Genomic DNA, 20,533 nt, shown 5'->3' with positions numbered 1-20,533 from the left:
CCTGTGGACAAAAATAATTTTTCCCCAAACTTCTGTAGCCTTGTTACTGTCCTCCTCACCCTGTCTATTTTCTCTCTGTATAACCCAATTTTAAAGGTCCAGATGGTGCTGCTCATTTTATGAGTCTCCTCAATGACTTTCCATATCTTCCATACTTCTATCATACAATTGATATTTTACTCACTTTGGTGAAAGTAACACCCATATTGCTGACTTATATTTTTGTTTTTCTTTGTGATTTCTTCACCTAAGCAGTTAAATCTGAAACTCCTTAGGTTTAAAACCCTATGGGGAAAAGACAACCCAAAGTGTTTCCTATACAAATTTTCAGAGACAAGCTACATTATTAAGAAAGTAAGATAATTAAACAAAACTATCTAAGGTTGGCTAATGTAAAAATTAAACTTTCAAAACTGCATTATGAGGTAATTTTCAATTGCTTGTTTTGATGATGTCATTTTGTCCATTCTTCAGTGCCATTTAGCTGTTGCTGGAATTTTGGTCAGGAATGTATAAGATGCAACAGTAATTCTGATCTCAACACAACAGCATTAAAAATTTCAATGTTCAGCTTTTTTTTCATGTTATAGTGATACATACCTGTATCACCTGCCTACTAAAACTCACCTACCTTATCTTCTACTATCAGGGATGTCCAATCCATGGCCCCCAAAATGCATGTACCCCAGGATGGCTATGAATGTGGCCCAACACAAAACCATAAATTTACTTAAAACCTTTTTTTTGCTCATCAGTTTTCACTAGTGTTTGTGCATTTAATGTATGGCCCAAGACAAGTCTTCTTCCAGCGTGGCCTAGAGATGCCAAAATGTTGGACACCCCTGTATCTGCTTCATACATTCCCCATATTCTACACTTTAGTGCACACTCTAAACCATACACACACTGCATACCTTACCCTTACTACATATCTGTCTTTGTCCTTTCCTGCTTCTATAACAGAGTATCATAGGCTGGAGGGCTTATAAATAAAGAAAAGTATTTCTCACAGTTCTGGAAACTATGAAGCCCAAGATCAAATCTTCAACAAATTCCATGTCTGGGAAGGACATGGAATGTCCTTCCTGGTTCATAGAGAGCCATCTTCTTACTATGTGCTCCCATGGCAGAAGGGGTGAGGGAGCTCTCTAGAGTCTCTTGTATAAGGGCCCTTAATTACATTCATTGGGGATTCTGTCCTGATGGGATAATCATGCCTTAAAGGTCCTACCACCAAATATCATTATATTGGAGATTAGGTTTCAACATTTGAATTCTGGAGGGGTACAAACCCCTCCAGATAAATATCTTTCCTGCACTCTATAACTTACCTGTATCTGGTACCTCATTTATACCTCATGCCTTACCTCCATATCCTTAGTTGTACTCCATACTGGACCCATACTCTGTAATTTACCAACATTCCTTACCTTTACTCCTACTCTATCACTTACCCACACACAGGGCCTTGTTCATATTCCGTGCCTTACTGATATTTTTTTAAATATTGTGGTAAAATGCACAGAACATAAAACTTACTATCAACTATTTTGATATGTACTGTTAGTTTAGTTACCCATATTTTTTACCTTACCTATACTTCAGACCTTACTTACACTTCATGCCTTACTCATACTCTATACCTTAGTCGTACCTCATAGTACTCTATACATTACCTATATCCAGTATCTTACTCATACTCCATGCCTTATTTGTACTCTATACCTTACTTTTATACTGTATCTTCCCTAGACTCCATGCTTTACTTTGCCCCCTCCTAATAACCCCCAAAATCCTTCCTTATTTTTCTGTCAGGCACACCCCAAGGATCTGATTACTGACTAGTTTAGAATTGTATTGTGACCATGCACAATGAGGCATGAAACTGCTATTTTATTTTATTAACACCAACTCGTGCTAAGTTAGGTGACTCACCTGGATCAGTATTGTCACCATTGTCCTTCTTGGGAGATTCAATGGGAAAGTATGAGGAACAGGGTGAGGTTGTCTTCTAGGCACAGATTTTTGTGTGTGTATGCCATGTAGGAAAAAAATATTGTGTCATTTTCTGTTTTTAGAATGCCACATTACCAAGATATCCCATTTCATATGATTGGAAGTATCTTTTAAAACCATCTTGAAATACTCCTTAACTTTAGAAAGAATGCCAATCCATTTGGGATGGATTGCATAACTTATTCTAAGTATTTCCTGAAGAAAAGCAAAATAACAACAAAACTATACCTATATATCTGGCCTACATTTTTTATTCTGCAATTTAACTTGATGTTCTTTTGTCTTAGTAGATCTCCTCCATAAAAAAAAAGAGATTATTAACCAAAAAAAGCAGATTTATATACACAAAGGCTATTATTCAAGGGCCCTTCATGTTCTTTGATAATAATAGATCCTAGTATTAGAAAACATATTTTAGTATTTTTTAAAAATAAAGCCTGAACATTAATGATGTAATAGTTTGCCCGTGTGTACTGCTAGGGTGAGAGATGGTGTGGCAGAGAATTGGGGCTGAAGAGGTGCTTGAGAAACTACGTGCCCTGTGAAAACATTCTCAGGTAGCATTCCCTGTCAAGTCATGTCATCAGTTTCAGTTTTGCACAAACCTAGCACCCCATCTCGCCCCAAGTTCCCTCAGCCAGTCCATTGTTCATACCAGCTTGATCAGGAAACCGGTCAATGGCATTTGCATACTTTACAATTACCATTCCAGAGATATGATGAACCCTGGAGTAATATACTGTACTTGGCAGCAACTCTCTCAGCTTTTGTGCACATATGCTTCAAATCTGAGAATATCATAGATATATGTATGGGAATCTTTGTAGAGATCTCTGAGGCAAGCTGGTATTTAACACAAAAGCAAACCCATTTGGAGCTAAAGCACTTTCCATTAGGCAGTTTGGCGGCTGTTTATGAGGCAGACTCACTGTGTTCCACGGACACATTTCGATTAAATGCTGCTTTGTATTCCTCCAAAGATGGGAACAATAAGGACGTTTGTCAAAGGAAAAACTGCAGCAAACGATTTCATGTTGAACATCTGTACTCTGCAGTTCATTGTTTGCAAGAGTTTATTGACCATAATTTTGATGCATATAGGTTTTAAAGAGTATAAACTGCATTTATCTTGGGCGCCTATCATTTATTTTAGTCTTGGCTTATTTATTTCCATTTTTCTGGGCATTTTATTTATTTTGGAACTCTGGAGAGATGAAGGAAAATATGTTTCCAAAAAAGGAAGTTTAGTTAGCTCTGCAAAATTGATGAGGAAAGACAATGTTTTCACAAAAAAGGACTGAGCAAGTGAAGTAAAAAATGTAACACTAAGCATATATATATATCTTTATAATACCCTTCAGTCTTAAAGATCTCCAACCAATTTATAAACTTTAAGACCACTCTCCTAACTTATTGTTCATTGTACCAATCACAGTGACTTTTCCAGAGTGAAATGTAGCAGCTGGTAATTAGCAAACTAATCTGAAGATAGTGGAGTCAAAAGACTAATTAATTAATGGTAATGTGCATGTGATCCTGCCTTAAGTCATCTTCTTTCACTTTATAAATAGATGGCTTATTTTTAGAAGATGTCAGGTGTTTTGTTTTTGCATTTTATTCAGGGAAGCCATGGTCCAGGCAATTGAAGTTGCTAAATCTTTATCAGTCATGAATTGATGTATTGCTGATGTTTTGGTCAATTGGCCTCACTCTGCCCCCACATGAACTACAGAGCCTTTGGATAGAAAAGAGGCAGACACTAAAAACTAACCACCTAGAAAGATAATAGTACCTAGAAAGACAATAGTCTTTCTCGAGAAATATTTACTAATGAAATAGTGAAGATATAGTAGTGGTTAAGAATGCTGACTCTGAAATTAGGCACATTTGAGCTATGACCCCAGCACCAAGTAATGTAAAATTTTATGAGCCTATTCCCTTATCTCTAAATAATATAGATAATAACATATTTTAAATGATTTTGTGTAGTTGATTTCTAATACATTTATAATGTATATAAAGCATAGTGTCTGGTTAATATATGGTTAATATATGAAAACTAGAAATTTACAATCAAGTATCAATTTTAGTTAGAGAAATTATTTTGATACTTAATATGTGGTTCAACATATGTTAGCTGTCATTATTATTCTTCCTTAGATTATTTGGTTCTAAGACTTGTGTAAGAAAACCCTGATGGATTTAGTGACCTCTTTAATTAAAAAAATATATTTTTCCTTTATTGTCCAATTGCCCCTCTACAGAGAACACTTGAAGAGACTGTTCTTGATTAGATGACTAACACTTTTCATTTTCGTGTTTGTTTGCAGGGTGTACTCAGGCAGAAACTCAGGATGGTTACGTGAGCTTCTCTGACTTGGCAGTTCTGATCTCTGGGTCAGATTGGCACTTTATTTTTACTGTTGTTTTCCCTCCAGGTAATTTCAGCACAATGTGTTCTTATTATCTGCGTTTTTTTTTTTTATTAAAAATAACCCCTTCTCTTTTATAATAGAAATAGCTTCTGTCATGAGTAAAAAGTCATCTAAATATAGAAGAAAACCAACATCACTTGTTTATATTACTCAGGTGTGAGAAGCAAGAACACATGTAGAGATTAAGCCTCAGGAGAATCCCGGTAAACAAGCATCCAAATGTACATTTTCCTCCAGTTGTTAAAATTTACTTTGACAATTTCCTACTTTTAAAAAAAACTTTCTGTGACATTTGAGAACAGTTATTTGGATATTAATTAAGTAGTTTTAATTTATAAAGAGAATGCCCTGGGATATTGCGTATTATGACTTCTTATCTTCCATTTCTGCCCTCCTCACCCACTGCCCCCAACCCCACAAATAGCAACTATGCCCACTTAGAATCCTGAATCCTGGTACTTGAGAAGCATAGGTATAAAGTATGTGAAAATTACTTACATAATCCAGTTCTTCTTGAAACCATATTAAAAAGAAATTTCCCTTCTGAAATATTCTTGAAAATTTTTTGATTTGTTAAGGCTAGTAATAACTATTCAACAAGCTTATAACAGGTAATGTGTTAGTTAAACTTCAAAGCCAGATGAACTATGTAAAATGCCACCCTCTTATTTCTATGAAGGGTAGAGATGAGAGGCCAATATCTGACATCCTTTTTTAAAGCACTGAACTCTGATAAAAGCAGAGTGACCCCCTTGAAAAAAAATGTTTAAATATTGCATGCATTATTGTGATTTACCAAAACAAAATTCCACCTGAAAGAATTTAAAAAGTAGTAATATCACATTTGAATGAAAACTAGAAATTTGTAATGAAGTATCAATTTTGGTTAAAGAAATTAGTCTGATACTTAAGTAATTTATGTACCAGTGTGACAATACAAAGTCTTATGAACTGCATCAGGGCAGTCGTTACTGGATTTAAATCTTTCAGATATTGAAAATAACAAAGAAAACCAAATGTTTTGATGTGAGGTATCTGACGCCCAAATGTTTAATTAAAGCCAGATATTAGTCTTTCCTCATGAAACTTAAATTCCAATTGTCATAGCATACTTTTCAAAAAGCTAAAGAATGTGGCTTTCATAAAAATATATAAAGAGCACTTGTCAACAAGTTATTAAACCCATAATGAGGGAACCAGAAGGAAGGCGAAGCTGTTAAATAACATGTGAAGGATATAGATCAGCCAGGAAAAGAGCTGCTGACATGAGTTTGTTAAATTGGATACGGGGCAATAAAACTGTAACCTTTGAAGTTAGATGTCTACAGATATTCTCTGCATCTTTATTGGAAAAAAATCATTTGCAGCTTACCAATCTTGTATTAATTAAGCCTTATCCTTAATTAACATTAAATATTAAGTTAAAGAAAACTATGGTCCAGAGAACTGGATAAACCATGCATGGGCCAATTTGAAAATACTCCAGTATGACATTGATGAGATCTGTAATCATTTCTCCCCTTAATTCCAAGTTTTGGATCATTTTTCTTCACCAAGGAAATACTTTCTGTGGCTAGGTGATATTATTATTAATTATGTTAGACAGATATTATTTAAATATCTATGAAGGCATTCTAATTTAAGTATAGGTTCATCCAGAAACATGTTCAATGTCCTTGACCAAGGGGTTCCCAAGGATATATTTTGGAGGTAACACATGTGAAGTTGGATATTTGGTCCTAAAGACTTGTGTCCTTTAATGTTTTCAGTGGTGACCTAAGACTGGATACTTTACCAGGGTTATTTTAAGGAATAAGTTATAAAACAAAATGTAAAATGTGGTGTAACTCAAACTTGTCAGTAACACTTGTGATTTTGAATTGAGCTTGGTGTTCATGTTGACCCGACCACTACTTTATTTTAGGTTCCCCCTATAACTTGTAGACTACTAAGGAACTATCATTTTTCGTTAGCCATTTGCCCTAAATTTTTCTTCATAATTTTCAAGATTAAGTCTGAGGTAGGGCTCTGGCAGAAGTAGATTACAAAAGTTTAAATTAGAAGAAAATAGATGGAAGATAAAATGAAAGTGTAAAAAGGCCTCCACTTCTGTGACCCTTATTGCCAACACATTCTGTTTTGTTTACATTTTATTCCCATCCCCCACCCCTCCCTTTTGGCAACCATCAGCTTATTCTCTGTATCTATAGATAAGCCTCTGTTTATTTTGTTTATGCATTTTTGTTTTTAGATTCCACATATAAATGAGGTCATATAATTGTCTTTCCCACATTTATTTCTCTTGGCATGATACCCTCCAGATCCATCCATGTTGTTGCACATGGCAATATTTCTTTGTTATTAAATAGTATTCTATTATACATGTCGCATTTCTTTATCTAGTCATTTATGTATGGACACCTAGGCCGCTTCTTTAATGTGGCTATTACTAGTAATGCTGCAATGAACATATGGGTAAATATATCTTTCCAAATTACTGTTTTTGTTTGTTTTTTTCAGGTAATTACCCAGAAGTGGAATTTCTGGATCATATAGCAGCACATCTTTTAATTTTTGGAGGAATTTTTATACTGTTTTCTGTAGTGGCTGCACTAATTTACAATCCCATCAATAGTGTACAAGGGTTCTTTTTACTCCACGTTTTTTGCCAATACTTGTTATTTGTTGATTTATTGATGGTAGCCATTCTGACAGGTGGAAGGTAATATCTCATTGTGCTTTTAATTTGACATCATGTTGATTAGCAGTACAGACACTGAGAGGAACTCCTTGTTTCCAACTATATCAGTTTCTAGTGCTAGAATCATTTCGGAAGGCAGTTCTCCTCCCCACATTGACAGGCCAATCAATGCATTTTTTTTTTTTTATTTCTAAAGTCATAGATGTAACAAGCAGTCATTTGTGTTGTTGTTATTGTTTCATTCATCTATGAATCAAGCAGAAAATTTGCAGTAAGTTTTGTTATTTTTCCTCTTCTCTGTCAGAGAGAGAAACAAATACAAAGGGAACAAATTATCATTCCTATTTTAGAAATACAGATATTGAGGAACTGAGAAGTTAAATTGTTCTCACCAAGTATGTATGGAATCTTCATCAGTCTTTCTAAAATGTTGACTAATGCAGCTCATTTATTTATTTCTGAACTTTCTAAGATACTGCCAAGAGAGAAGTTCTCTGTAAGTTTATACTACTGACATTCCACCCAGGCTTTCCACATTCACTCACTACCAGGGTCTAGGCTGTGGTTTTTCTAACCATTTCTTGGAGCCATGGAGGTCTTGTAGGTCCTCAGGGGCCTCTGGGCCATCTAATCCAGAGAAGTTCTATAGTACTTGCCATGTCTATGTCTGAAATACTCTTTCTCCAGAAATTCACATGGCTCACTCAGCACTTTGTTCAGGTTCTCTACCAATGTCACCTCCTTGGATAAGCCTTTTCTGCATCATGTACTCTATGACATCCTTCCCACCCTGCTCCCACCTCCAGTCTTCCAAGCACACTGTCTCCCTCATGGCACACACCACTACCTGGCAGAGTATCCCTGTATTTGCTTGTTTGTCTATTGCCTATATGCCTTGTGCCCCATTAGAGCCTAAGTTCTAAAACACAGAGGAATCCTGCTGAGTTCAGCAGGGTTATATTCCCAGGGTGTAGAAAGCCATCACACATATGCACAAACATTTGTTTATAAATAAGTAAGTATATTGAGATTATTTCTAAGATTGCATTTTTGAAAGTGTCGTGCTGCTAAAAATACTCAAAAGCAGCTGGTCTCCACCTTTAGACCCAGGTCACTGATCTAGGCTTGTAAACTGGTCTCTGTGTCTTCAGGCCCTCAGAATTTTCCCTTATATAACATTTCATTGCCTTCAGAGTATAGTCAAGGTCCTTTTGATGGACATTTAATACCCAGCAAAATTTGTCTCAAATGCTTTCCAGCATTAATTTCCTAAACATCAGTTGATCTTTTCTTCTCTCTGTCTTATGTATTCAGTCTTCAAAGTCCCACTTAGATACCCCCTCCTGCGGGTATGCTTTTTTCTGATCATATCAATAAAAAATATTCTTCCAAAGCAATTGATTTGCATTATTCCAGTCGCATGTGTTACATCCTGATTTTTATTACAAACATTTGTATGTGTATCTCATTTCATTTACTAGCTCATAAATATTTTAAGAATGAGAACAATAACTTATCCACTAAGCAAAGTAAATAATCAGTGAGCAATCATTGGAAAATGGATAAAAGTAATGAGGAATTTTGTTTTTACTTCTGCAAACCCCTAGTAAAATCCATTCCCCCATATCCGGGCTACATTTATTTTATTCGGATGCACATAAAAAGAAACTAATTGATAAGAAACAAGCCAAGGTTGTCTCAAGTAGAACCATTTCTAGCTAATTTTATTATGGTAGCTTTGGGACTGAGTCAGCCAGGAATCAAGAGACTAAAGATGTGACTGTGGCTTTCAATCAAATTGTCAGGTTTAACCCAAGAAAAGCACAGCAAAGAAAAACATGGTGTTTTCTTGAGTAGAGAAAATAAAAGCTGTTATTGCTTGAGTGATTCAGATAAATGCAGAGACTTGGGATTGATTTGTTTGTTTGAATAAACTACTTTTATTTTTTTACATTTATACTTTTAAAGTGCTGGCTATAACTAACTCATACTCATAGGCAAGATTTTTTTAACTTTTCAGTTTTGTGAGGTGTAAATGACATGATAAATTACACATACTTAAAACACGCCATTTGATAAGTTTTGATGAATGAATACTCCCATGAAACCCTCCCCACAACAAAGATAATGAATGTATCTATTACTTTCCAAATTATAGGCAAATTTAAATTTGTCATATTTTTAAAAAGTGCAGTAAAATTTATCTTTTTGGTATATCTTTTTATGAATTCAAATACATGTACAGATTCATGTAATCACTGCTACAGTCAGGATGCAGAAAAATTTCCCTCAGAAATGGTTCTTATGTGTTCCTCTGCTTTCCCCTCCTCCCCTCTCACCACCACAAATCCCTGGCAACCACTGATCTGGTGTCTATCACTATAGTTTTGTCTTTTCCAGAATGTCATATAAATAGAATCATGCAGTATGTTCCATTCAGATGTGGGCTTCCCTCACTCAGTGCAATGTCTTTGATGTTCATCCCAGTTTTTTCACATTGTTAATCCTTCCTTCCTTCCTTCCTTCCTTCCTTCCTTCCTTCCTTCCTTCCTTCCTTCCTTCCTTCCTTCCTTCCTTTTTTCCTTCCTCCCTTCTCTCTCCCTCTCATACCTTCCCTCCTATCCTCTCCCTTTCTGTCTCTCACTTCCTTCACTTCTCCTTCCTTCTTATTTTCCTCTTCTTTTTCTCTTTTTGATTGAGTAACATTTCATCATCTGGATGAACCACAGTTGACTATTTCATTCCCCCTTTGAAGAATATTTGGGTTGTTTCTGGGTGTGGGTGATTATGGATAGAAATGCTATAAATATTTGTGTACAGATTTTTGTGTGTATAGGCCAGGCTTTTTTTTTAGATTCTTTTATGCCTTGTTTCAAATGTAATAATAGAGTGAGAATCAAAATGTATAGTCTATTAAAAGTGGATGAGTTCAAGATGAATTCTTAGACACACTCTATAAAGAAAGTCACCCATCTTATTTCATCTTTCATAGCCAAGTGGCTCTATCTATATACCATGCTGTACCCCCAGTTTTCCAGGTAACAAAATTTGCATGGACATTAGAATTCTCTTGGCTCTGTAGTAGGAGTCTCTGTGCCCGTTTTGTTGTTACATGCCATATTTTAAATAGGATACATATGTCACAGCAAGTAGTTTCACACATTCTGGAACTAAGAGCATTTCTGCTCTAACTAGTGGAACATAAGAATGAAGCTAAAATTTTGCATTGGTGGGGAAGGTATGTCTGAAAATGAAAAGGGAGAATTGGAAGAATTCCTAACCATTATTGGACATTGGCATGAACAATTGTGTATTATTGTTGAAATTAGATTCCTGTAGTTCTTAAGTAATACAGATCTTGAATTCATCTTTGTTCATTTATTTAAACATTTAATTCAATATATACTTATTAAACCTACTAAGTGTTGTAAGCATATTTTTCTACAATATTATTTTAGCAGCTTATTAATAGTTATTATTGAGACTTTTTTTTTTTTAACAGGAACCAATTTGACGGCTCGCTCCAGGCCATTTGCCATCTTACCTGTGACTAGGTCGGAGAGGTCAATGGTCATCCTGTCTGCTTCCCTGTGCTCAGTGGTGTCGTGGCTGACTCTGTGCTGTCTGGTGTGCTGTTGGTTTAAGAAAAGCAAAAGCAGAAGTATGTAGATATTTTTGAATGAAAACATTGGAGGAAAAATAGCATCATGTATAATATATTAACATATCATTTTCTTCCCCCAAAGAGAAACTTTTATAAACTTTTATAAAATATTAAACTATATTCAGAAAAGCTGACATTCACGCTGCCTGTCACCTACCAGACCCAATAAGCAGAGAGAGGGATTGAATCTTTATGGGCGCTTTATTCAGATGGGCAGTTTGAGAAGACAGTGGTTTGTAACCCTAACAGATGGTCTTAAATTCCATTTTTAAATGGCCCTTTTTATAAGGAGAACCAAGTGTAGGTAAGGGGTTTGGAATTCAGGGAAAAGTTAATTAGATTTAAAAAAACCTGCAGCACTCTTGCCTTGGGTGCTGGCCTTTATCTGTGCCTCAGGAGTGGTCTTTAGCTGTTTCCTAGGCAGGTGGTCTTCTCACCCTGGAGTACGAAAACTCAGATACCATCTTGAATTACTTGCAGCCTTCCCAAAGCACAAAGGTGGAACCGCTTATGGTCTCCTGGAGTCAGAGTGGGTCATAGATTCAGTTCCTGGAACAATAGCTTTAACATTCTTGATTACTAAGCTTATTAGCTGTTATTCAAACTAACATTTTCCAACTTTTGAGTCTCCCATCAAAACCACATGGAGCTAAATTGCTCAGTTCATACAGTAGAAACAAGGATTGCCTAATCTTAAATAGTAATTGCAATACTTATGAAAGCTAAAATTTATTGAGCACTCAGTGTGGACCAAGTTCTAAGTACTTTGGATACATGAATTTATCTAATCTTCACAACAACCCTGGGAAGTGAGTACAAAATACTCTGTCTATATTAGGCACGCAAAGGCTAAGTAACTTGCCCCAAGGTCACACAATCAGAAAGAAATCAGGCCATTTAGCTCTAGATCTTACTCTCTGAAACTCTATGAGTTGCTGTCCAAGTAACCCTCCAAAAGGTGAGCTCAAGAATCAGGGGGAAAGGTCCTCTTTTCTTTCAGAAGAAGGAAGAAAATGCTTGGTGTTTTGTCTTTGTTTTCTCTGAGAGCATAGAAACTATATTCTTAGATATTTTCCCAGAATCAGATTTTTTTTAAGCTGGAGACATGGAAAAATCACTGAAGGAAAGAGGTTCTGTAAAAGAGACTTCTTTCTGTCTTCCTACTCTGTTCTTAGAGTGTGTGAGAGACAACAGAGGCAAATTCCTTACTCCACCCACATGACACTCCTCATCAAAGGAATGGATGAAACTTACGGTATTAGGAGATATTAGGAAACCAAAGTGACAAGAGTGAGTATACAAAGAGGCAAAATGAGGAGAGGCAAAGACAGAAAGTCAAGATAAAGAAAGGAGAAAGGAAGATGCATAATGCCATTACTAGAAGATTCACTACGTTGAACCAAGGTTCGGCCTAGCATCCCTACCTCTCTCCCTGTCAGAATCAGCCTGGACAAACTATAAGGAAGCTTGAGGACTTATCTTTCTCAAAAAGAACAAGATCTCCTCAGCCTGTGTTGTTGCCTCTGATTGTATGAACTGCAGGTTTTCATCTTTATTTTCAAATCTAAAGTTCAGTGTGTGTGTGTGTGTGTGTGTGCGCGCACGCGTGTGTGTTGTTTTCTGGTTTGAAAGCAAAGACTTTTCATAATTTTTAATTTTATATGATACTGTGAAGTAGGTAATTTAATTTTCATCCACCCTTTTATAAATAACCTACCAGCCTTGGAGGGACTTCCAACTAAGTTCTGTTCACATCATTTCTTCTCTTTTGTTCTCCTAGATCTAGAGAAGATTCTTCTGCATTTGCTAATATATCAGTTACCCCACTGTCCTCTTTTTGTTCTTTGAACTTTTCAATATCTGTGGAAACATTTTTGTGTTAAATTCTCATATTTTCCTGCCTGAACAAAGACTCTTAAATTTCCACTTAAAATATATATATATAAAGAGATCAAGAGGACCATTATGGGGAGAAAAGTGTACAGTAATCAGCTGTGTATGAGTAATTTGTATTTCCTTCTGCATATTTTGTATAATTTTCAAATTGCTAAAATTAACATTCATTACTTTTGAATAAAATAATATTGTTCTCTCTCCATGTGTCTTTGCAACTTCCTGTGAATCTATAATTATTTCAGAATAAAAGGTTAAAAAAATATATTACATTCTATGCCAGCTCTGTCCAATAAAAATATAACATAGCCAAAAGCATGAAGCATCTAATGTAAATTTCTAGAAGCTACTTAGCCAAATATATCAAAATTTATTTCAACATGGTATGAATATGAAATATATATTTTACATTTTTTCAAAATTAGGTGTATATTCTATACTTACAGCACATCTCAATTTGAATTAGTCACATTTCACATGTTCAATCAGTATATGGAATTTTATTTCTATCTTCCTTAAACTCTAAATTCATTATATGGATTCTATTGCATGTATCTCACAGTCATTTTCTGGGGGCATATAAGAGAAACATTTCAATAGGGCCCATTTACAAATAAAAATGTTATTTTATTCTGAAAAAAAAAACAAGTAACACTCACTTCTTTCTCTCATTAATTTAGAGATAAAAAGTGAAGATATTTCTGAATCCAAGACTAATGATCAAAAGAATTATAACCATGTCTCATCTAAACACCAAGGATCACAGATGGAGACAGAAAAAGAAGACCCCACAGTGGGAGAAGGTAAGCTTGGACAATGGGGAGGATTCCCACAAGAGAGACAAAGTATGGATGAATTATAGCCTCCCTCTCCCCTGGCTGTCAGTTTCTGAATCAATTTACTTTATAGCCTTTTATTTTTCTTTGTTATTCTTCAAGGAAATCATACCGCAGCATAGGAATACACAAGTCTAGCTGATCACTCATCTATTAACCAATTATTCAAGTTAATATTTATATTTTCTTACTTAGTAGAATATTATTGGCTTAACATTGGAATTTGTTACACAGAGAAAGGGAAAACCAGAGGATAGGCATATAATCTTTCCCTTAGCTATTGCAAAGCCGCCAGTTTGGCAACATTATTGGATTTGGGAAAGAAGAGAGTGCAGCTGCCAAATACCAACAATGCAAATTAGATTGAATATAGACCCCTCAAGAAATGAGTCAGCTTTGCTAAGCTCTGCTTTGTTATTTAGTCATTCTTTTAGCAAAATGTATTATTTGCTTGCATTGTGCATTATGCCAAATGACTTTGCTTGTTATATTGTTACATTGCCATTAGGATTGGTGCCAAGCAGAAAGATTGGTATGTGCCTCAAACCAGTGCTTTGCCCTTGTCCATCTAAGGACAGAGAAAGGAGAAAGATAGCAGGCAGAACACCAGAGGGATTTGCCAAGTATGGATATGATGTATGAAAAATATTCATATAATCTCCACAGTTCTGAAACATTTTGAAACATATGCTCTAAAGAGAAGAATATTCTTATTTTTTCCAAGTAGTAGCCAACTATCATGGTATTTTCTGCTTGAAAAGAAATAGGAATTTAATGATTCTGAGTTCTAGCTTAACCAAAAAATAGCAGTCCAGCATTATTCTGCTTCTATCTAACTAGTTCAGTAAACTCTGATGAGTGCACGTGTGTATGCGTGTATCAGTTTGTTTGCCTGTTTGTATTTTTTCCTCTTAAAAAATGAAGTTATTACTCTTTAAATTTTTTTCAACAAATTAGTCAGTTATACTTCAGCTCCTAGACCTGCCCCCAAAAGGTAGTGAGTTTGGGATGGGTGGAGGGTGAGAAGAATGGAGACAGAGAGAAGGCACAGGAATTCTTTCTAGATTCCATCTAATATTGCTTTAACTTTGGTTTCTGGAAGTCCATATTACTGTATGCAAATTCAGGACAGGTGATTGAAAGCTATCATCTGAGCTCAGCTCTGTGAGTGAGGAACAGCATATTTAGCTGCATTTTTCAGGGAATGGCAGGAGTGATGCTAATCTCTCTCTTAATCTAATATGGCCATCTCTACATGAATCTTGGTTGCCCTGAGTAAATTAACTACATTAGGCAGTCCACAATGCCTGGGTGTTTTATTAAGGAACATTTTATATGTGGTGGTTTATTAATAACTTATCAGGAATGAGACAAGGGACAGGCTCCTGTGGAAGAGTTAAGATTGAAGAGACGGGAGTATCATAAAGGCCATTTTATTAGGGCATCCAACTTAAAAATAGAAAGATGTGTTACATGAATCCTCCCCTTGGGATCATAACAGATTTGCTTCTTCATCTTCTATGGTTTGTCCAAATCTGAAGAGCATTGTTTCCAAGGGAAGTAATAAGGCATTTCCTGGGTTTTTTTTTTTTTTTTGGAACTTATTACCAGCCATGAAACACCTAATCATTGCTAGCTTAAATAAATTTGTCATTATTTCATTATTTCCATGGCACTTTAGTCTCCCTTTCCCCAGTGTTTTTAAACTTTTGATATTTGCCGATAAAGTGATTGATCTCTCTCATAAGCACTTTGCATTCACCAAGCACTACCATAGCACTAAAATTATTGAGCTGATGGAATTACTTCCACTGTCCAGCAGATTTAGACTGTAAACTCGCCGTGTTATGGTTTTTTCCAAAAATTGATTGTCGCAATAGGAGGAAAAGTAGAGGGTTGTAATGGGGGGAAAAGGGAGTAAAGTATATATCCCTCATGCCACTGTTACCAGCTAGGTTTTTGACATTATAGAGCCATCTGAGCTGGTTTTAAAGTTCATAACTGTTCTTGTCACTCTGCTACTTAAAAGATGTAATGATTCTCATTTTCAACTGGAACAAGCCAGCAATCCTCTCTGTGCCATTCAGTTTTCTCATGGGAAAAGTTGATATAATACTGCCCACACTTAGGGTTGTGCTGATTAAATGTTAATATCAGTAAAGAATGCAGAAAAATTTCTCTTATTTGTGTTATTGTTGTTTTCTCTTGTTATTTAAGATGTAAATCTCTTTGAGATCTGACTCCAACCTATCTTTCTGATCTTATTTTGGATTTCCCCTTCCTTCCCCCTGCTCCTACTCCCTATACCAGCTCATGCATCCTGGGATTGTCTTACATCCATTTGTTGCACAGTTGCTTCCAATTGGATTACTCATCCTCACCTGTTCAAACCCCTGTCAGGCTTTTATGTACCACCTGAAATGCCCCCTTTTTAAAATAAAGTCTACCCCATTTGCTTCCATGTCAGTGAAAATGAGTATTTTCTTTGGATTTTAAGAATTGTAAAGGTGGGCTTCCATAATAGTATTTATGATTTTTGGAATTCATTGTATGTAGATGGCTCTCTGTTCCCCTAGGCCAATGATTCTCAGTGGGGGACAATTTTGTCTCCCAAGTAGGGTGGACAACTTATCCTTTCCAAAAACATTCCCAGTTTCAAATTTCAAAGCCTTGTGTCCTAGAACTCCCTCAGTCCCAGACAAACTGGGACAGTTGGTCAGCCTACCTTCAGAGGACATTTGCAATGTCTGAAGATATTTTTCTGTCTCAGCTTGTGGGGTCAGGAATACTGTAAACATCTTACAATGTCCAGGGCCTCCACAAAGACTTAAAATCATACCAAGGTTAAGAAACTCTTGCCAAAGCTATGATCCATCTTTATAACAGTCTGCTAGATTGACTCAGTGGATGCAATTAAGATTTTACATACCAATAAATATTACATAAGTATTGATTTACCTCCTGATATTTATTATACCTTATAAGGTCCTCTCTGTATAGTTTCAGAGAGATAATAGTGGGTCCTCTGTCCTTTATAAGTTTTAAATAGGGTTGAGACCCAAGAATATTATTTTAAGAAAAATGAAAGAACAATTCCAAACGATAAACAATTTAGGTGGTGTCTTTGGTGAATGTAAAATAAGGTCTGTCGATGTACTTTTGTAAGTACAAATCTATGAGAAAGACAGGAAGAGGGGAGGAGAGGGACAGCCTCAAGATATCTGGAATGAGAGACGAGCGAAGCATCTCAGGACTAAAAATTATCATCAGTTTCCAGGAAAGTAAAATTATCTTTGGAAGTTATTAATAAATAACATGCTCATGTTATATAATAAAAATATAAATATTCCTAATTTAAAAACATGAATAAAAATCCAGCACTTAATTCCTTAGAAAACCTTTTTAAATAACCTTTTTAAAAAACCTTTTAAAAAAACCTTTTTTTAAATAACCAGGAATAAGAGCTTGCCTGCTAAATACTATGGAATGTTCCGATGCTATGTACAACCAAGATCCAGCCTCACATCTAATAATGGAATATTAGCAGAATTCCTCCTCAAACAAGGACAAAACATATGATTCATTCTTACCGTAATTTTATAACATGTATTTTGGGATGCTAAAACATACAAACAGATATAAAGCAAAATTAAGAGATGATGTTGGATAAAATACATGGTGACTTGTAGATGATATTATTTAATAATAACTTAAAAAATAAGTCATTAACTGCTATAATGTATAAATAACTTGAATAACAGTCAAATATAATAACCTATGCAAAAATATTATATCTCTCATTCATATATACTTTAAAAACATAATAAAATACATAATAGTGACCAAAGAACATCCTATCATTACTTCCAGTCAGAATGGAGGCATAGATAAATATGGCTCACCTCCTTGCACAACTACACCAAAATTACCACTAAACTATAGAACAACCATCACTCAGAATGGCTGGAAATAAAGCTGAGTGGAAATCCTACTACTTACAGAAACCCAATTGAGACTGGTAGGAGGGGCAGAGACTCAGAAAGGGCTGGTCCCATGCTCATGTGTGTCAAATAACAATTGAGAGGGATATCTCAGGAGTGAAGACTCTCATCCCAGCCTTACAACAGGCTCTGCAGCTCAGGGTTCCAGTGCCAGGAAGATAAGTCCCCATAACTTTTGGCTATAATAACCAGCTTGGACTGAGATTGTGGAAGACAGAAACTTCTGAAGTCCCAGGCAGTTCCTCTTAAAGGGTCCACAGATGGAGTTACTCAGACTCACTTCCTCTGACCTCCAGTGTTGGGGCAGCATATCGAAAAGCACCAGAGACATACAGGGAGGAACTGAGTTGTCTAGCATCAGGTAGAGAGTCAGTGGCAGTTTTCTCCAAGACAGAAGTACTGGCAGAAGCCATTGTTCCTTTTCTGAGCCCTCTGCCCAAAGAACCAACAGGTGGGTGCCATATATGACACTCCATCAACCTGGTTCACACTGTTTGCTTCACCCTGGTGATTCCATGAGGCCCTGCGCCACCCAACTTTCAGAGCCATCTAAGCTGTTACCAGTGGCTTTACTATACAAATGGCTTTCTTGGTCCATGCTTCATATTTTTCTAAACTCTCTCAAAAAGCAGAATCTGATCTCAGCAAGCCCTGTACCTCTTGATAAGTGGCCCCAGGCCTGGTACTAGCAGCAACCAGCCTTGGTTCATAGCTTGGCCTTGCCAGGATATTTCTAAGACCTGCACAAATAGCGGCCATTTACAGATCACTTTGTAGCTTATGCTGGATGACCCTGGGTAAAACACAGGCAGTGGCTAACACTGGACATACCAATGGCAACCAAGGCTCAACTACAAGAGAAGGTTGTACACAGCCCACATAGTGGGCACACCTTGAGTACCTAGCCTTGGTAATATGAGACGCTATGCCATTGGACTTTATGGGACACCTACGATATTAAGCCCCTCTACTAAGCCTGGGAGATGTAGCAGCTACCTAATGCATACAAACAACCACAGGGAGGCTGCCCAAATGAGGAGACAAAGGAACATCTCCAAATGAGAGAACAAAGCAAAACTTAGGAAAAGAGCAAAACAAAATGGAGACAAGCAATCTACTAGATGCAGAGTTCAAAGCATGCTTATAAGGATGCTCAGTGAACTTAGAGAGAACCTCAATAGCATAAAAAATATCCAGCCAGAAATGAAGGATACACCAATGGAAATAAAGAACAATTTACAAGGAATCAACAGTAGAGTGGATGAATCAGGAATTTGGACTATAAGGAAGCCAAAATCACCCAATCAGAATAGTAAGAAGGAAAAAAGAATACAAAAAAAAAAAATGAAGATATCCTAACAGTGTCAGGAATAACTTCAAGCATACCAACAATCACATTAGGGGGGTGCCAGAAGGAGACAAGAGAGAGCAAGAAATTGAAAACCTGTTTGAAAAAAGGGCAGAAAAATTTCTGTAACTTGGTAAAGGAAATAGACACACAAGTCCAGGAAGCACAGAGAATCCCAAACAATAGGAACCTAAAGAGGCCAAAACAAAGACACATAATAATCAAAATGGCCATGGTTAAAGACAAAAAGAGAATCTTAAAAGCAGCAAGAAAAAAATAGTTGCCTACAAGGGAGCTCCCAAAGGACTGTCAACTGATTTCTCAACATAAACTTTGTAGGCTAGAAGGAAATGGCAAGAAATATTTAAAATGATAAAAAATATCAGTAATGTCTGGGATTTTACTGTCTATATTTATTCTAGGATTTTTATGGTTTGGAGTTTAACATTTGAGTCTTTAATCCACTTTGAATTTATTCTTTTGTGTGGTGTAAGAAGGTGGTTTAGTTTTGTTTTTTTTGCATGTATCTGTCCAGTTTTCCCAAAACCATTTATTGAATAAACTGTCTTTAGCCCATTGTATGTGCTTGCTTCCTCTGTTGAATATTAATTGACTGTAAAGGTATAGGTTTATTTCTGGGCTCTCTAGTTTCTTCCATTGGTCTATGTGTCTGTTTTTATTCCAATGCCATGCTGTTTTGATTACTATGGCCTTATCATATAGTTTGGTATTAGGTAGTATCATACCTCTGTTTCAGAACAAACAAGGGGGGCCTGGGACGATATACTATTATTGAAAGAAGCCCCCAGGTCCGCTATGTCTGCCGCCAGAGGAAAGACATCTCTCAATGCCAGAGATGTGTGAAAAGGAAAGGAAACGTTAATTTAATGCTATACAAACTTAAAGTAGGGACCTAATGTCTTCACCAAAAATCCTAAAGTCCCTTAAAGCACCCACAAACAGACACAGTCCTTCCTTCCTTCCCTGTTTGCCCAGTCCAGAGTACCGTATCTTCTAAAGCTGTGGGGGTCCCTACTCTGGCACAGGCACGTGGTCCTCTCTCCCCGGACCACAGGAGTCTCCACTCCATCAAGGCCACGTGGTTCTCTCCCTCAGGGCCGCGAGAGTCTTCACTCTGCTAAAGCTGTGTGGTTCTCTCTTGCAGGGCTGAGCATGGTTTTCCCCCTCCAGGGCCGAGGATGGTTCTCCTCCTCAAATGGCTGCTGTGTCTCAGTTTAAATCCCAGTGCCAATCTTCCTCTGAAGCCCCATTTCTGACTCCTCTCACAATTGGCTACAGCTGCCAGATTCTGGGCAGGTGTGGCCCTGTGGTGTGGAGCCAATTATCTCCAGGCTCTTCTGGATCTTATTACAGATCCCTATTTGAGGCTCCCCTCTTGGCTGCACCCTGTTACACCTCCACTTTTGTTCTTCTTTCTCAGGATTGCTGTTGCTATGCAGGGCCTTTTGTGGTTCCATATAAATTTTTGAAATATTTGTTCTAGTGCTGTGACATATGTTATTGGAATCTTGATAGGAATTGCATTAAATCTATAGATTGCTTTGGGTAACATTGATATTTTAACGATGTTAATTCTTCCTATGCATGAACACAGTATGTGCTTCCACTTATTTGTATT

At 36.5% G+C, this 20,533-nt stretch overlaps 1 protein-coding gene across 2 annotated transcripts in view; it reads left to right on the top strand.

Moving 5' to 3' along the window:
- Positions 1–20,533, top strand: part of PKHD1 (PKHD1 ciliary IPT domain containing fibrocystin/polyductin) — a 450,921-nt gene that overhangs the window by 417,729 nt on the left and 12,659 nt on the right. For both annotated transcript variants that reach the window (XM_036024228.1, XM_028510816.2), the window contains 3 exons: positions 4,347–4,454; positions 10,655–10,813; positions 13,390–13,512. In XM_036024228.1, coding sequence (XP_035880121.1) covers positions 4,347–4,454; positions 10,655–10,813; positions 13,390–13,512 — 390 coding nt within the window. The remainder of the gene's footprint in view (positions 1–4,346; positions 4,455–10,654; positions 10,814–13,389; positions 13,513–20,533) is intronic.

The sequence above is a fragment of the Phyllostomus discolor genome, chromosome 4, assembly GCF_004126475.2.
Source record: "Phyllostomus discolor isolate MPI-MPIP mPhyDis1 chromosome 4, mPhyDis1.pri.v3, whole genome shotgun sequence".
In the NCBI taxonomy this organism is placed as follows: Eukaryota; Metazoa; Chordata; class Mammalia; order Chiroptera; family Phyllostomidae; genus Phyllostomus; species Phyllostomus discolor.
The sequence above is the reverse complement of the archived record's forward strand: the minus strand, read 5'-3'. Positions and strand labels throughout refer to the sequence as shown.